At 42.6% G+C, this 14,628-nt stretch overlaps 1 protein-coding gene across 4 annotated transcripts in view; it reads right to left on the minus strand.

Annotated features, from left to right (window-relative positions):
* Positions 1 to 14,628, minus strand: part of CREB5 (cAMP responsive element binding protein 5) — a 418,280-nt gene that overhangs the window by 254,457 nt on the left and 149,195 nt on the right. For all 4 annotated transcript variants that reach the window (XM_025380685.1, XM_025380688.1, XM_025380689.1 and 1 more), the window contains one exon: positions 1,017 to 1,189. In XM_025380685.1, coding sequence (XP_025236470.1) covers positions 1,017 to 1,189 — 173 coding nt within the window. The remainder of the gene's footprint in view (positions 1 to 1,016; positions 1,190 to 14,628) is intronic.

The following is a 14,628-nucleotide window of genomic DNA, read 5'->3' on the forward strand; positions in this document are numbered from 1 at the left end:
CCATCACATGACATGGAGTGTCTGGGGTTCAATGACAGGATCTTTCCACCAATTTTTCCTCAACGCCTCAGTATTGTCTATTTGCATAGATGAGAGAGAGGGGCCTGCTTTCTTTGTTTTGTCTACTCCGGGAATCAGCATGGACCAACGTAGAGGAAGGAGAGGGCTAATAAGGAGGCAGTAACAAGAAGAAGGAGCAGGGAAGAATGAGCAAAGGGCAGGACGACTAAGGAAATACGGTAGTCCCCCTTATCCGTGGTTTTGCTTTCTGCAGTTTCAGTTAATCATGGTCCAAAAATATTAAAAGGAAAATTCCAGAAATAAACAATTCACAAGTTTTAAACTGCTCACCATTCTGAGTAGCATGATGAAACTTCATGCCATCCCAAGCCATGCCCCCCAGGATGTGAATCATCTCCCTGTCCACCATGTCCAGGCTGTGGACACGCCCCACCCAGTAGTCACTTAATAGCTATCTCAGTTATCAGACGGAAAACACATATTATACACAGGGTTTGGTACTATCTGCACTTTCAGGTATCCACTGGGCAGCTTGGAATTTATCTCTCACGGACAAGGAGGGATTGCTGCACACAGAAGATGAGGTGATGAGTGTGGCAGCTCCCAGGAAGGGAAGGGCACACTCTGTTGGAGACAAGGCTGAGCTGGTAGAACTTCCCTCCACCATGTTTGTTCTGTGCACTATACTCTGGTCTCCATAACAACCGTGGGTTTTCCCACAGTCATCTTAAAGTTCACAAATCTTGTCTGAAGAAATGATGACACAGAATGACTTGCTCCCCACCCCACCCCTACCACCCAAAGTCCAGGATCAAAACAGCTTCTACCAAGTGGAGACTCTTCCCTTCTCCCATCAAAAGCATCACTTTGTGCTCTAGGCAATATCATGCCGGCCAGAAAAACCAACCAATCTGAGCATCAGAAACCAGGAGAAAGTCCAGAACATTTCCTGAGCTCCAACCAGGACCCAGGGACAGCCGAGAAGGGCTTCTTACCCAATCTGGCGGTTGGTGGAAGGTGCCTGGGTGATGACGGAGCTGGACTGGGGTGACGGCATGGCTTGCTGAATCACAACGCTGGTGTCGTGGTTGGGCAGCCGAGCACTGCTAAGCTGGTGAGTTCCGGGCCCTGTCATGGCCCCACCAACTGCATTATGCATTGAGATATTCTGCCAAGAGAAGACACAGTGGAAAGGTCAGGAGGAGTCAATGTTTTTATTCTACTCTCAAGCTCTCAAAGGCCAAAACTGGGAATCTAGTCATGTTGACTATATAGAGAGTTATGGCTTCCGGCAAGCCGTAGGCCCATTCATCTTGTTATAACATACAGCTACGAGGAGATGAAAAATCACTACTCACCCTTAGAGTAAAGCACGTGAGAAAATGCCTTAAAGTTTCCTCATCACTGTCCTGCCATCCTGAGGTGAGCTTTGCATCAGAGACTTTTAGTGCGTGCCTTCTCTGACTGGGAGGATGAATATCAGATTTGAAAATGATTTTTGTGATAAGTGCATAATACTGTGATTTAGTGTATAGTCATTCTGCATCCTGCTTTGCATGACAAGCACACTGGTTTTTTCCTTTCATTTTTAGTCCTATAAGAGTGCCCAACCATATATATATATATATATATATATATTTTTTTTTTTTAAAGAAAACGACTACCTTTCCAAATCATAATCTGAGGACTCAGGACACAAGCTCAGTAACCTGTGGAATGAGGTTGGATGACTGAAATACATGACAAGACATCTGAGATCCAATGATTAGAGCAAGAGTTACCGCTTTCTGTTGTATTTTCATAAAATCCGTCTCTCACAATGCATGGAGTAATGGAAACACAGAACAATAATCGAGCATCTAGTTACTTATTCCCTGTCTTTTCCTCTGGAACATAGGATGTTTGTATTCACAGCTCTATCCCATGGTGCTTGGATCACAGTAGGCATTCAGTAGATGTGTGTGTGTGTGTGTGTGTGTGTGTGTGTGTATATATACATATATATATATTTTTTTTTTTTTTTTTGAGGCGGAGTTTCACTCTTATTGCCCAGGCTGGAGTGCAATGGCACGATCTCGGCTCACCGCAACCTCCGCCTCCCAGGTTCAAGCAATTCTCCTGCCTCAGCCTCCCTAGTAGCTGGGATTATAGGCATGTGCCACCAGGCCCAGCTAATTTTTGTATTTTTAGTAGAGACAGGGTTTCTCCATGTTGGTCAGGCTGGTCTCGAACTCCTGACCTCAGGTGATCCACCCACCTCGGCCTCCCAAAGTGCTGGGATTACAGGCGTGAGCCACTGCACCCGGCCAGATGTATATTAACAGCATGGATAAACCAGTGAAAGAACATGAGATGCCTGAGTCACTGACAGGACCTAATATCATGTATTTATTTCTGATGCCTTCAAATGAAGGCTTATTTGTTTAAAATTCAAAAGTAAGTAAAATATGTGAGAGAGCTCTTCATGGAAAAGAAAGTTACTCAGACAACCAGAGAAAATTCACACTGAGCAGAGAAGGCTGATCAACACATTGGGACCAAAAGGTCAGAAAGAAATTTAGAAACCAGTAAAGAAAGAGAAAGTGGCATAGTGCTTATGCCTGTAATGCCAGCACTTTGGGAGGCTGAGGCAGGAGGATCACTTGAGCCCAGGAGTTTGAGGCTGCAGTAAGCCAGGATTACACCTCTACACTCCACATTACAGCCTGAGGGACAGAGTGAGACTCTGTCTCGAAAAAAGAAAAAAAGAAAGAAAGAAAGAAAGAAAAGAAAGAGAAAGAGAAAGAGAAAGTAGTTGGCCAAAAAGTAATAGGTAAGGGCAATAAGTAAATCTCTACAAGTGGCAAGGTACGGCTCTTCAGTCTAGAAGGGTGGGGAAATTTAAGAGGTCTATTAGACATTAGGTTGAGGATGGGAGGGGAAAAATGGAGTGTCACTAGCAATTTACTAAAGAAAAAAATATATATATATCTGTTTGCGCTTCGGTGTTAGCAAAGAAAAAATAAATGTTACCCAAGAGAACTAGAAGTGGTCCTTTGAAGTTCTTCTGCAAAGAAAAGGATTTCCTGCACTACGTGTTAAATGATGGTGATAACATATACGGTACTTGGGGTGGCTGTGTCCATCACATTGCACCTTTCCCAGGTTTCTGATTTCTAAATCCTGACCACACAATTTGTCAGGAATCCAGATGGAAACTGGGCACCTGGCTTAGACTGTGAGCCTACTGTGTTGTCGTGGGACCCCAAAGGCAGGAACAGGCTTATATATACTCACAGTCCAAAGGCTTCTCTTACACACTGGAAAATTTTTCTGACGTGGGAAAATACTGTGATTGGGTAAAGTAAGATGAAAGGAAATGGCGATCTGCATTGGTGGCAGTGCAGGAACACACTTTTTATAGGATCTAGAGATTTAGAGAATTGGACTAAAAATGATAATGAAAATAAAGAAAATTGTGTTATTTCTTTTGAAAGTGAACCTTGACAAACTTATTTCCCTGGGTCTTAATGAGGTCAGAAACTATAGGTATTATTTTGTCCATTGTTTAAGTTCAAAGACACTTAAAATTTTTCATCTAGCTCACAGTCACCTACTCTATCAATAATAGATCCAAGGCACAGAACCATTTTTGACTCTCCTTTTAGAATTATTGATGCTGTACAATTTAATTTTTAAGATCACAATCTTTAAATTCACAAAGAAAATTATAAAACATGTGGACTCTCCTTGAATTATCCTGGATGCCTCTTTTCCGTCACGCTCTTAGGCAGTTTCCAAGTCCTACAAATTTAACTAAGTGTCCCTCATCTCTTCCAATCTTTCCATCCATCCTTCCACCAACCTATAACCAACTGCCATCATCTTCTATCCTTGTCTAGACAATGGTCTCCTTCATGCACTCTGGCTTCTCTTCCTCCTTTTCCCCCTACTACAGCCACTGTGATCTTTTCAAAATGCAAAAGTCATCACATCACACATGGCGTATGTGAGGTTCACCTCCCACTCATTCCCCAGAACATACACCCTAAGCCATCGGTTTGGAAGTCACTGGCAGCACTCCTTGTATGCCTCCAAAGCCCGTGTAGGACTCTTTCTACCTCCCAGCTCAGCTCACACCACCTCTACTCTTGCTCCCTGTGATTCATTCCACATTCGAATTTCCTACCCTCACACTAACCATACTGCGGTCCAGCATCGGGCCTTGTATGCTGCTTTCTAACGCCAATGCCCTTGCCCTGCCTGTACCTTCAGACCTCAGAATCAATCATCATGTAGGCAAGCCTTTCCTGCCCACACCCACCCAAGTGATGGGCACCATCTCCTTTTCCTTTACAGTACGATGGCTTACAATTGTTCTTGATTGTTTGATTAATAGCTGTTTCTCCCCTAGACTGTAAGCCCAATGACAGAAGAAACTAAATCTGATTTTACTCCCCATTATGTCTCCATTGCCTAGCTTTGTGCCTGACATATCAGAGTGTTCAATAACTATTGAGTGAATGGGTGAACATTCCTAGAATAACATTCCTAGAATATAACATTCCTAGAATATTCCATATGATGAAACATTACCTGTTTGTTCCCTGGTCCATTTTCGAGAGTGCTAATGTCCTGTCTGTTCACCTTGCAATATGCAAGTATGCAATAATGCAGTTTTAGATATTAAGGTATTGTTAAATTATGGTTCAGTTGTGGGCTGAGGAAATAGAGAGGATCAGGATTAAGAAGAAAGCCACAAGCCTTGTATATATAAAAAAAAGTAAAACCTTTTTAAAAATATTAAAGGGGCCATTGAAGGAAGATGCTGAGAGTTGAGCTTCCAATCTTTGAGCACTTTGGCTCAAATGATGGACACAACCACCATTCCTTACATCCACCATGGAAAAAGACAAAGAAAACTGGCTTATGCTGCAGCACAAAGAATAGGTTTAATTTCTTCAGAGTAAAGCATGTTAAATAAGAGAAAGAAGTAATCCCCTCTCCCCAGAAAAGCTTAAGAATCTTCTCTGAGAATCACCAAAAGGAATACTAATCACTCTCTAGGAATATGTCCAACATTCTCCTTCATCAACACTTTAAAGGCATCTCTTCATCTCTGTGATCTCTAAGAAATGGAAAAGGCTCCTGAAAGACATATTCTAGCTCTTCTGTAATCTCTTCTTTACCCAACGCATAAAATCTGCAAATTCTCCAGTCTTCTCCCAGATCCAGAGAGTAATTTCAACACATTTTGGAAAAATAAACAACCCAGCAAAAGCATTATCATTTCACACTAAGAGAAGGCAATTTTTTTTCTTTAAGCATTACATAGTAACTCAAACACGAAATTACTTCCTGAGTTCACATTGTCCCAATTATGGGTTCAAAACCTGTCTTCATCGATAAAAAAAAAAAAATTTGCATTTTACCTCCAGATAAATTAAATCTCCAATTTCAAAAACACAAAGAGTAACTCTATCTTGCTGAGTTATTTCTGATAGTACAGGTGGGTAGATGTGAAGCTGGTGAAACAATATCACCAAACTAGTGGATGGATGTCAGTATGCAGGGAAGGACCAGAGGTGTTCCTCGAAGCTGCCCTTGGCCTTTTCTTGTTCAACATTTTTTATCAACAGTTTGGATGAAGAGGTAAAAATCACGCTTGTCAAATCTGCAGTTGACACAAAGTTGGGAGGCATAGCTAATGTTCTGGATAGGATAATCAGGTTTTACTTGAGCCAACTGTGTGATCTGGCCTCCAAAAATGCTAACATAAATCTAGGTTGCTTTATGAGAAGTGAAACATCCAGATCTAGAGAAGTAATTATTCCACTGTAGAGTACATTGGATTGACCACATTTGGCCACCACATTTTAAGGGGAAAATTGACAAATTAGTGTGAATGAAGGCATCCAAAATGTATCACAGGAAGAGCGGTAGAAGAATCAGAGAATATTTAGTCTGAAGAGGAGACTTAAAGGGTCATGCTAACTGCTTTAAAATATTTGCAAGATTAGACATAGTCTGTGTTGCTCCAGATGGCATAATTTCATTTCTTTTCTTGTTTGTTTGTTTGTTTTTTGTTTGTTTTTTTCGATGGAGTCTCCCTTTGTCACCCAGGCTGGAATGCAATGACGCGGTCTCAGCTCACTGCAATCTCTGTCTCCTGGATTCAAGCGATTCTCCTGCCTCGGCCTCCTGACTAGCTGGGACTACAGGCACATGCCACCACACTTCGCTAATTTTTGTATTTTTAGTAGAGATGGGATTTCACTATCTCTACTAAAGCTGGTCTTGAACTCCTGACCTTTTGATCCACCCACCTCCCAAAGTGCTAGGATTACAGGTGTGAGCCACGGCGCCCAGCCAGAGGGCATAACTTCAAAAATGTAATAATAATGATAAAAGTCAATAATAATTACACTTTGAGTACCTATGTTGAAGCAGGCACAATGGTAGATGCTTTATAAACTGCATCTTTAGTCTTCACAATGACCCTTAAGAGTTAGGCATTACTATCCTTATTTTAAGATGAGAAAAAGAGTAAACTCCTCACCAACACCAATACCATGCCACTCACCTCTGGCCACCCTCACTCCTAACGGGATGATACTTTCAAGGTACAGATACAACCTTCATGTCAGAACAAATTTACCAATATGTAGAGATATCCAAAGACACAACAAGCTGCCTGTAACATACTGAACTTCCTGGCACTAGAGTTAAGCCAGGATGAGTGGCCATTTGTCAGCTATGTCACCAAAAGGATTCCTGCCTCAGAAGGGAGATGGCACCAGATGACCTCCAAGGTCTCTTTTATTGCTAAGATTCTCTCATTTATGATACATGGTTCATGCTTTGGCTCAACTGTTTCCAAATGATTAGTAATGTGTAATAGTGTTGAAAATATACAGGCTTGGGAGTTAAGAGGTCTATTCTAGTCCAGTTTGTCTACCGTTCCTTGTAGTCATGTAACCTGGATGAATCATTCAACCTCGCTGGGCTCAGTAGCCTCATCATTAAAGGAGGGGGCTGGACCACATGGTCTTCATGATCTTTTCCAGCTCTGATACTCCACAAGTTTCTTCCTATGTTATATTTTATGAGACACTAAATATCCAAACAGACTTTTAGACTCTGATTCATGGACCTACAAACGTTGATTTTTCTCCATAACCATAAGCTTTTGTAGAAGTGAGCCTTCCAAAAATTATAGCTTTCTGCCAAACCCCAAGGGATCATGATTCAAGAAACAGATCTAACAAAAAGTACAATCTCTCAACCACCAAAGATGAGAGCTCCACTTTAAACAAACGATCTTCACCGAAATTTCTCCCTCTTTGATTCACATTTCTCAGCATGTCCTTTGACTTCTTCCTTTCCTCAAGTATTTTGGGATGCTTTGCTCTCCATTCATTATTGTTCTGAGACATAAAGGGTGTGAATGAAATGAGAAGCAGGGGAATAATGAGTCTTGATTGCATACTCCTGAGCTTGAGGTAGAGTGGTAATTGTCTTTCTGCATGCATGGGCTTGGTATACAAAATGCAAAAAAAACAATCTGATGCACATAAGTATACATCCATGTTCTTAAAAATAACTATAATTTTAGGGTGTGGTAATGAAGGATGAAGGGAATGGACCACAATTGAAAGTGAAGGTTGGAGCATATAGGCAACGTGATGTTGATTCCTGTAAGGTCTCAAAATGTTATCTGCAAATCTATATTCCATCCAACTGCCACTGTGGGGAGACTTTATGGGATTTTCCATAAAGAGCCAGGGTCATCTTAACTCACAGTTACGAGTTGTGCAATCTTAGAGTTGTCTGCATCTTAATGATGCCTGGGCAGTTATGAAGACTTTCAGAAGTTCCCAGATGTAAACATCCCTGAACTGCATCCAAAAGATATGCAAGACATTCACAGAATAACGAAGGTTCTAACCCTCTGGAAGCTACTAGGCTTTCTGGAGGTATAGAAAGGATGTTAGAGAGTCCTGATTCCCGCGTTTTGTGCTCTCAGGAGCTATCTATCAGGACAGGTATTTTTTGGATTTTACTAAGAGGACAGGCCACCCCATGACCAAGGGGATAGTGAGGTGTCAGAGGAGACATGGAGTAGAGGAGGGCTCCAGGGACCATGCAGGCCACCTCTCCCTCCTAGCATTCTGTGCAGCAGTCACACAGGGCAAGGTGGACAACACAAGGTAAGAAAGCATCTCAGGTCATCTCTTCAGAAGGGAGAGGAGAGCACAGGGGACTATGAAAACTCTAGCCTTGATATACACATTTACATTCTGCTTTTTAACTAAGAAAATTAGCCAGGCATGGTGGCACACACCTGTGGTCGCAGCGACTTGAAAGGCTGAGGCAGGAGGATCACTTGAGCCCAGGAGGTTGAGGCTGCAGTGAGCCATGATTACACCACTGCACTCCAGCCTGGGGGACAGAGTGAGACCCTGTCTGGAAGTTAATTCTTTCATTCATTTTGCTTTTTCAGTTTGCTATTTAACTCTGACAAATTCCAAGAGGTACCATAGCATAAAAGAAAAACATAAGGACTAGAATGGACCAGACCTAGGATCAAGTTTGCATCAGCTCCGTCATGTCTGGGGCACATCATTGAAGTCCTCTGAGCCATACCTTTCTCATCTTTAAAATGGAGATAATCATCTAAAGGACAGGATTAGCATCAGAATCATGTGAGATGACGGATGTCCCAGCACAGTGTCTGAAAACAAAAATGTACTTCTTTCCTTTCAGTAAAGTCCAGAACATGAGGCACAGAGACAAAATGTACAGTCTGGTGGCTGCTCCCCATGACTGATATTAGTATTAGTAATACTAATAATGGCTAACACTGATACAGCATTACTGTATGTCAGAAAACTCATTTAACCCTTCTCATCAGTCTAGAAGGTAGGCATATGGTTACTACACAGTTGAGGACATTGATGCAAAGAGGTTAAGTGACTTGCTCAAAATCACACAGCCAACAAGTGGAAAAGCTCAGCTCTAGGCAGTTTGGCTTCAGACCTCTTAACCAGGCACATCACCACTAAGTCCTGCTGCTTCTAAAGTCTTGTTGTACAAATATTTTTTGTAGAAAGTGACTTGGCAAAAACTAAGGTATGCCTGCTATTCTTACAATGGGCACTATAAATGAGTGATTAATTAATATTGGTATGTGGTCTGAGAAATACACAACAATATATCTGGCGTACCACTAATCTGGATCAATGTCATCACCACCACCTTCACAGCTGGAAAAGCTTGGATATACACCGTGAATTCATTTCAAAATGTCTGATGAGTGTCCCTTATCTAAAAGTCATGCTGCATGCATAGGCAGCTCCCCTTTGACTTGAGGGAAGACATCACAGTAGGTAGAGAGGCAGCTTGCACACTGATACAATCATCAGTGGCTTTAGTCCCCTCACCCATTGCCAGAAGCAGACGGCCCCCATAAGGGAGGTTCTAGACTTGAGGCTGTCAGCTCCTGAGCAGCAAGATCTGCCCAGCTTGCTGAGGCTCCCCTCCAATCCCCAGAGCTCTGTCATTCTTTCTAGAAAATACTGGGTTTGAGGCAATGGAGCCCTGAACCATCCCTGTGAGCATTTGATAGCTATTCATTTAATCCTGTAGTCAAATACTCAAGACAACAAATACCTTCTCAGGTGCCACCCTTGACTGTGAGAAACAGTTTCCAAGTGTCTCTCAAAGAAAGATTCTGCACCTTCCTGGTCAGTTTCTTAACGCCTTGGACTGTCCATGTTTCTGTTCTCATCTCCCACATTACTGTCTTGGTTGTCTTTGCTAAATATAATCATATGGGTTAAAAGGAGAGAAATAGCTGTACTTTATTCAGGTTACTGGAATCAAGATTGAGCAAATTTCTTTGATTGATGTATCCACCAAAATCCTGGACGTCAGAAACTAGTCTCATGCCATTAAAAATCACGTAACTGGCCTGGCTGGTGGCTCACGACTGTAATCCCAGCACTTTGGGAGGCCGAGGCAGGTGGATCACCTAAAGTTAAGAGTTCAAGACCAGCCTGGCCAACATGGCGAAATCCATCTGTACTAAAAAATACAAAAATTAGCTGGGCATGGTGGTGGATGCCTGTAATCCCAGCTACTTGAGATGCTAAGGCAGGGAGAATTGCTTGAACCTGGGAGGCAGAGGTTGCAATGCGCCGAGATCACGCCACTGCACTCCAGCCTGGGCAACACAGTGAGACTCCATCTCGAAAAATAAAAATGACATAACTGTTTACTGTTCTTGGAGCAGAAAACATGCTGTGTTCACCTGAAAATAACCAGTGCCTGCCTCCATGCTGTGTGCTTGGTAGATAGCAATGGATTCAATTATTCTGCAAATAAATGAATGATATGTGATCTTCAGCAAGCTTATAGCACCTCTGTACTTCAGTTTTCTCAGTTGTTAAATAGAGACAACCCTAGCTGATAAGGTTTTTGTAAATATTAAATCAGGTCATACAAGCAAAGCATTTAATGCAATGTTGGACAATTAACTGTCCAATAAATGTTAGCAGCCATTATTCTAATTATCACTACTCTCATCATCATTGCTAATACCAGATAGTATCAGCTAACTATTCCTTGGTCCTCCACCTTATCCCACACACACTTCTTTCAAAGCCCTTAGAACAGACTGGTAGATGTATTTTGTTTAAAGTCAGTTTTCCTTCTAGCTATGAACACTTTGATGATGGGGACAGGTTCTGATTTCCTATCATTGTCCTCGGGGCCTAATACAATGCCCATCACATAGATGTTTGCTGAGTGAGTATATAGAACAGTACAATGAGTGCTGTGGAACAAGAGAAAATAAAAAGTCAGCCCTCTCCTTACTACAGTGAGCCTCCAACTTAGAAGGAATATGAACAGTAGGGAAGAGAAGGGATGAAAAACACATGAATCTGAAAAATACCTTCACACACACACACACACACACACACACACACACACACACTGTGGAAGCAGAGAAAGATGTGTCACCGAGAGCCAATTATTCCATGTTCTGAAGGGCAAGGGGCTGGTCAGCAGGTCTGTGTTTTCATCTAAACTCCAACACTAAACACATGATCCTGCTGAACTTCTCCAGTCTGTCGATTTTGTCTTCATGATTCCCACATCTGCCTTGCCTTTTCTTGACCCTCCCACTAGCTTTAGACGTCTGTCACCTCCTGTCCTGATCATACAATTGCTTCCTACTGATATAGGAGCCTGGTTCCTGGCTTCCAATCCTTTTAGTCCCTCCCCGAACACTCCAGACCCTGTTCTCCAATTAATTGATGTAATTCAGCACTTTCCTAATGCTACTCTCCAGCTCTGAAACCTGCTATAGCTCCCCATTACCGTCAGTAAAAACCCACACTTAGCCTTGCCTTCAAGACCCCATATTTCCGGCCTCATCTCCTACTACTATCCCCTGTGCAAACCCTAAACTCCAGCCACACTGGTCTATTCATTACACAACAGGCGACTTCAAATTTTCACCTTCATACCTTTGCCTGTACATGCCCCAGACCTAGAATTTCCTCTCCTTCTCTCTGCCTAGCTAAATCCTGTCCTCTAAGCAATAAATGTGTTGATTGATCAATGACATTTTCTCAAGTACAAAATGAGGATCATGTACCCTTGCTTCCTTTGACCTACAAAGTAAAGATATAGCAATGGTTTGAAAAGAGCTTTAGTAACATACATATTATCTTACAACCCTGCGCTTCTCTGCTCTGACATCCTTGTTCTTAGAATGATTCCCTTTCTCTCCCCTTTTCCAGTTCATCTTAAACGTCACCTCCCTAGCTAAAGGTATTCCACCTGTTTTCTACTTCAGCAGCCCAATTCTTTCACCTATAGCATGTTTCACAGTGTGCAATTGTCATTACTATTATTTCCAGTTCACTGTACAATAAATTCCAGGAAGACAGGAACACAGCCTCTCTTGTTTTCTCTTCTATCGCTAGCACCTAGCTCAGTGCCTGGCACAGAACTATATAAATTACCATTGGTTGGATAGATAAATGAACTGTGATTTTTGAGATGTTGAAATGTGACTAAAGAGCAACTGATAGACAATTTCCTCTTGTCTAAGTCAGGAACATGGTCATCTTAAGCCTGTGATCCTAATATGAAAAGATAACATTGGCTGGGTGCAGTGGCTCATGCCTATAATCCCAGCTCTTTGGGAGGCTGAGGTGGGTGGATTGCCTGAGCTCAGGAGTTTGTGACCAGCCTGGGCAACACGGTGGAACCCTGTCTCTACTAAAATACAAAAAATTAGCTGGGTGTGGTGGTACATGCCTGTAATCCCAGCTACTCAGGAGGCTGAGGCAGGAGAATCGCTTGAACCTGCGAGGTGGAGGTTGCAGTGAGCTGAGATCATGCCACTGCACTCCAGCCTGGGTGACAGAGTGAGACTCTGTCTCAGAAAAAAAAAAATTGCTGATTTGTGTTATCCTAAGTCATATCAACACGCAGAGGCCAGAGGCCAGCAGGCAGTTTAACAGTCTCCCCAATTTACCACGTGTCTGGTCAACCAGAGCCACTGATGGAAGTGAGGGCCCTTCCAAGTGACTGGAAAACTGACAGGAAAAACCAAAGCAACGTGACTAGAAACAAGTGAGGAAAGGAGTCCCGAGGCAGGTGTGGGGCAGATAAACAGAAGGCAACAATGACCTTGCCAAGCTCTCACACCTGTGTGGTATGGGAGAAGAAAGGGTATTTTAAAATCACAAAAGGGGTGCAGCGCGTGCAGAGAAATGCTGAGTATTTGCACACTGCGAATCTAGTCTGGCCGTGCAAGAGGCAAATGGCCCATTCTAGAATTACTAAACAAATGTCTCTCCCTTCCTTACCAGAAATTTGCAAAGTTACTAAAAATAAGGACACGTATAATTACCACGAGGATGCTGAAGGGTCTATTTCTTCAGCATTTCAAAAAGACTCCAATGCATACCTACTTAATAACCAGAAATATAAATGTAGCACTCTCTGGAAAGCTGCTAATGATATATTACAGATCTAAGAAGAGACTCACCTTTGCCTTTCCCTTGCCCAAGCCCCCCTTTCTCAGCTCCTGTTCTCTCCTGGCCAAAACAGCTGGAGGGTAGGGCTGGCTATGTTGAAATTGCTTGAAAACTCCCTTGCCTGGAGCATTGGTTGGGCACCTGCATTCTGGAATAGTTGGCAAATTATACTCTTAACATAAAATAGAAATGCTATCTTCAGTGGAAAGGAAAATGTGCTACAAGTTAGACTTCCTCCTCCAAAACAATAAAGAAAAGAGGTGCTTGCTGCTTCATTTCACTTCTGGTGGAACCTGTCAGGTAGCTCTTCATGAATGGCCTTGCATTGTAAATTGTCTAGTACTTGCAAATGTAAGTTACTGCTGTGCTGTTCTAATGATCAGTGTTAATTCAGCAGCCTATTTCTATCCTGGGAAGTGGTTGTTTCACTGGGGAATAAGTACCTTTGAACCGCCGTTGCTTCCAACCAAACTTAATCGTCATTAACAGTATTTCTTTTTTTTTTTTTTTTTTTTTGAGACGGAGTCTCGCTCTGTCGCCCAGGCTGGAGTGCAGTGGCCGGATCTCAGCTCACTGCAAGCTCCGCCTCCCGGGTTCACGCCATTCTCCTGCCTCAGCCTCCCGAGTAGCTGGGACTACAGGCGCCCGCCACATCGCCCGGCTAGTTTTTTTGTATTTTTTTTTGTAGAGACGGGGTTTCACCGTGTTAGCCAGGATGGTCTCGATCTCCTGACCTCGTGATCCGCCCGTCTCGGCCTCCCAAAGTGCTGGGATTACAGGCTTGAGCCACCGCGCCCGGCCAGTATTTCTTTTTTCTTAAAGCAAAAATCAAACTAAGTAATGCAACAGAGAAACTCAATGAGAGGCTTAGTCTGTCTTATTTTATGACATCTGAAATTAAAGAGATAACATTTTTCCTTCATCACAGCAAACAAAACAGCATTTGTTATATAGCACAGGGGATAATACACTGGCCACAACTGGGCATGACAGTGCCCAAAGCAACTTCTGGAAATCCTGTCTGAATATTAAAAACAATCTTCATCAATTTCTCCCAGCACAACTTGGGTTCTCTGGATCCTTAGGGGTCCCTAGTGCAATAGGAGTCACTGAGGTAGTTTTCATTTTTACAGCTCCTGCAAGGTGCCCCGGAAACCTGCATGCTATAACCTATCACCACTGTGATTTCATTTCCTGCTACTCTACCCCATCACTCTGTTGTTGCAGACTCATAAGGACCTCCTTGATATTCTGTGAACACACAGGAGCCTTGGCACCAGCTGTTCCCCTAAACTGGAAGGCTTCTTCCCACATATCCCCAGTTCCTTCCCTCATCTCTTCCAAGTCTTTCCTTAAATGTTACCTTCCAATGAGGCTCACATATGAGGCCTGGCCACTTGATCAGAAATTATAGCTCTGTCTCCTTGAAACCAATTTCACCCTTACTTAATCTATCCTTTCCCATTCATGACATCCTCCCTCACTTATTCTGATCCAAAAGCACCGGACCATTTCTGATCCTTATTCTTCAAATAAGAATTTAAAAAACAAAAACATAAACAAAAACCAG

Source organism: Theropithecus gelada, chromosome 3 (assembly GCF_003255815.1).
Source record: "Theropithecus gelada isolate Dixy chromosome 3, Tgel_1.0, whole genome shotgun sequence".
Classification (NCBI taxonomy): domain Eukaryota; kingdom Metazoa; phylum Chordata; class Mammalia; order Primates; family Cercopithecidae; genus Theropithecus; species Theropithecus gelada.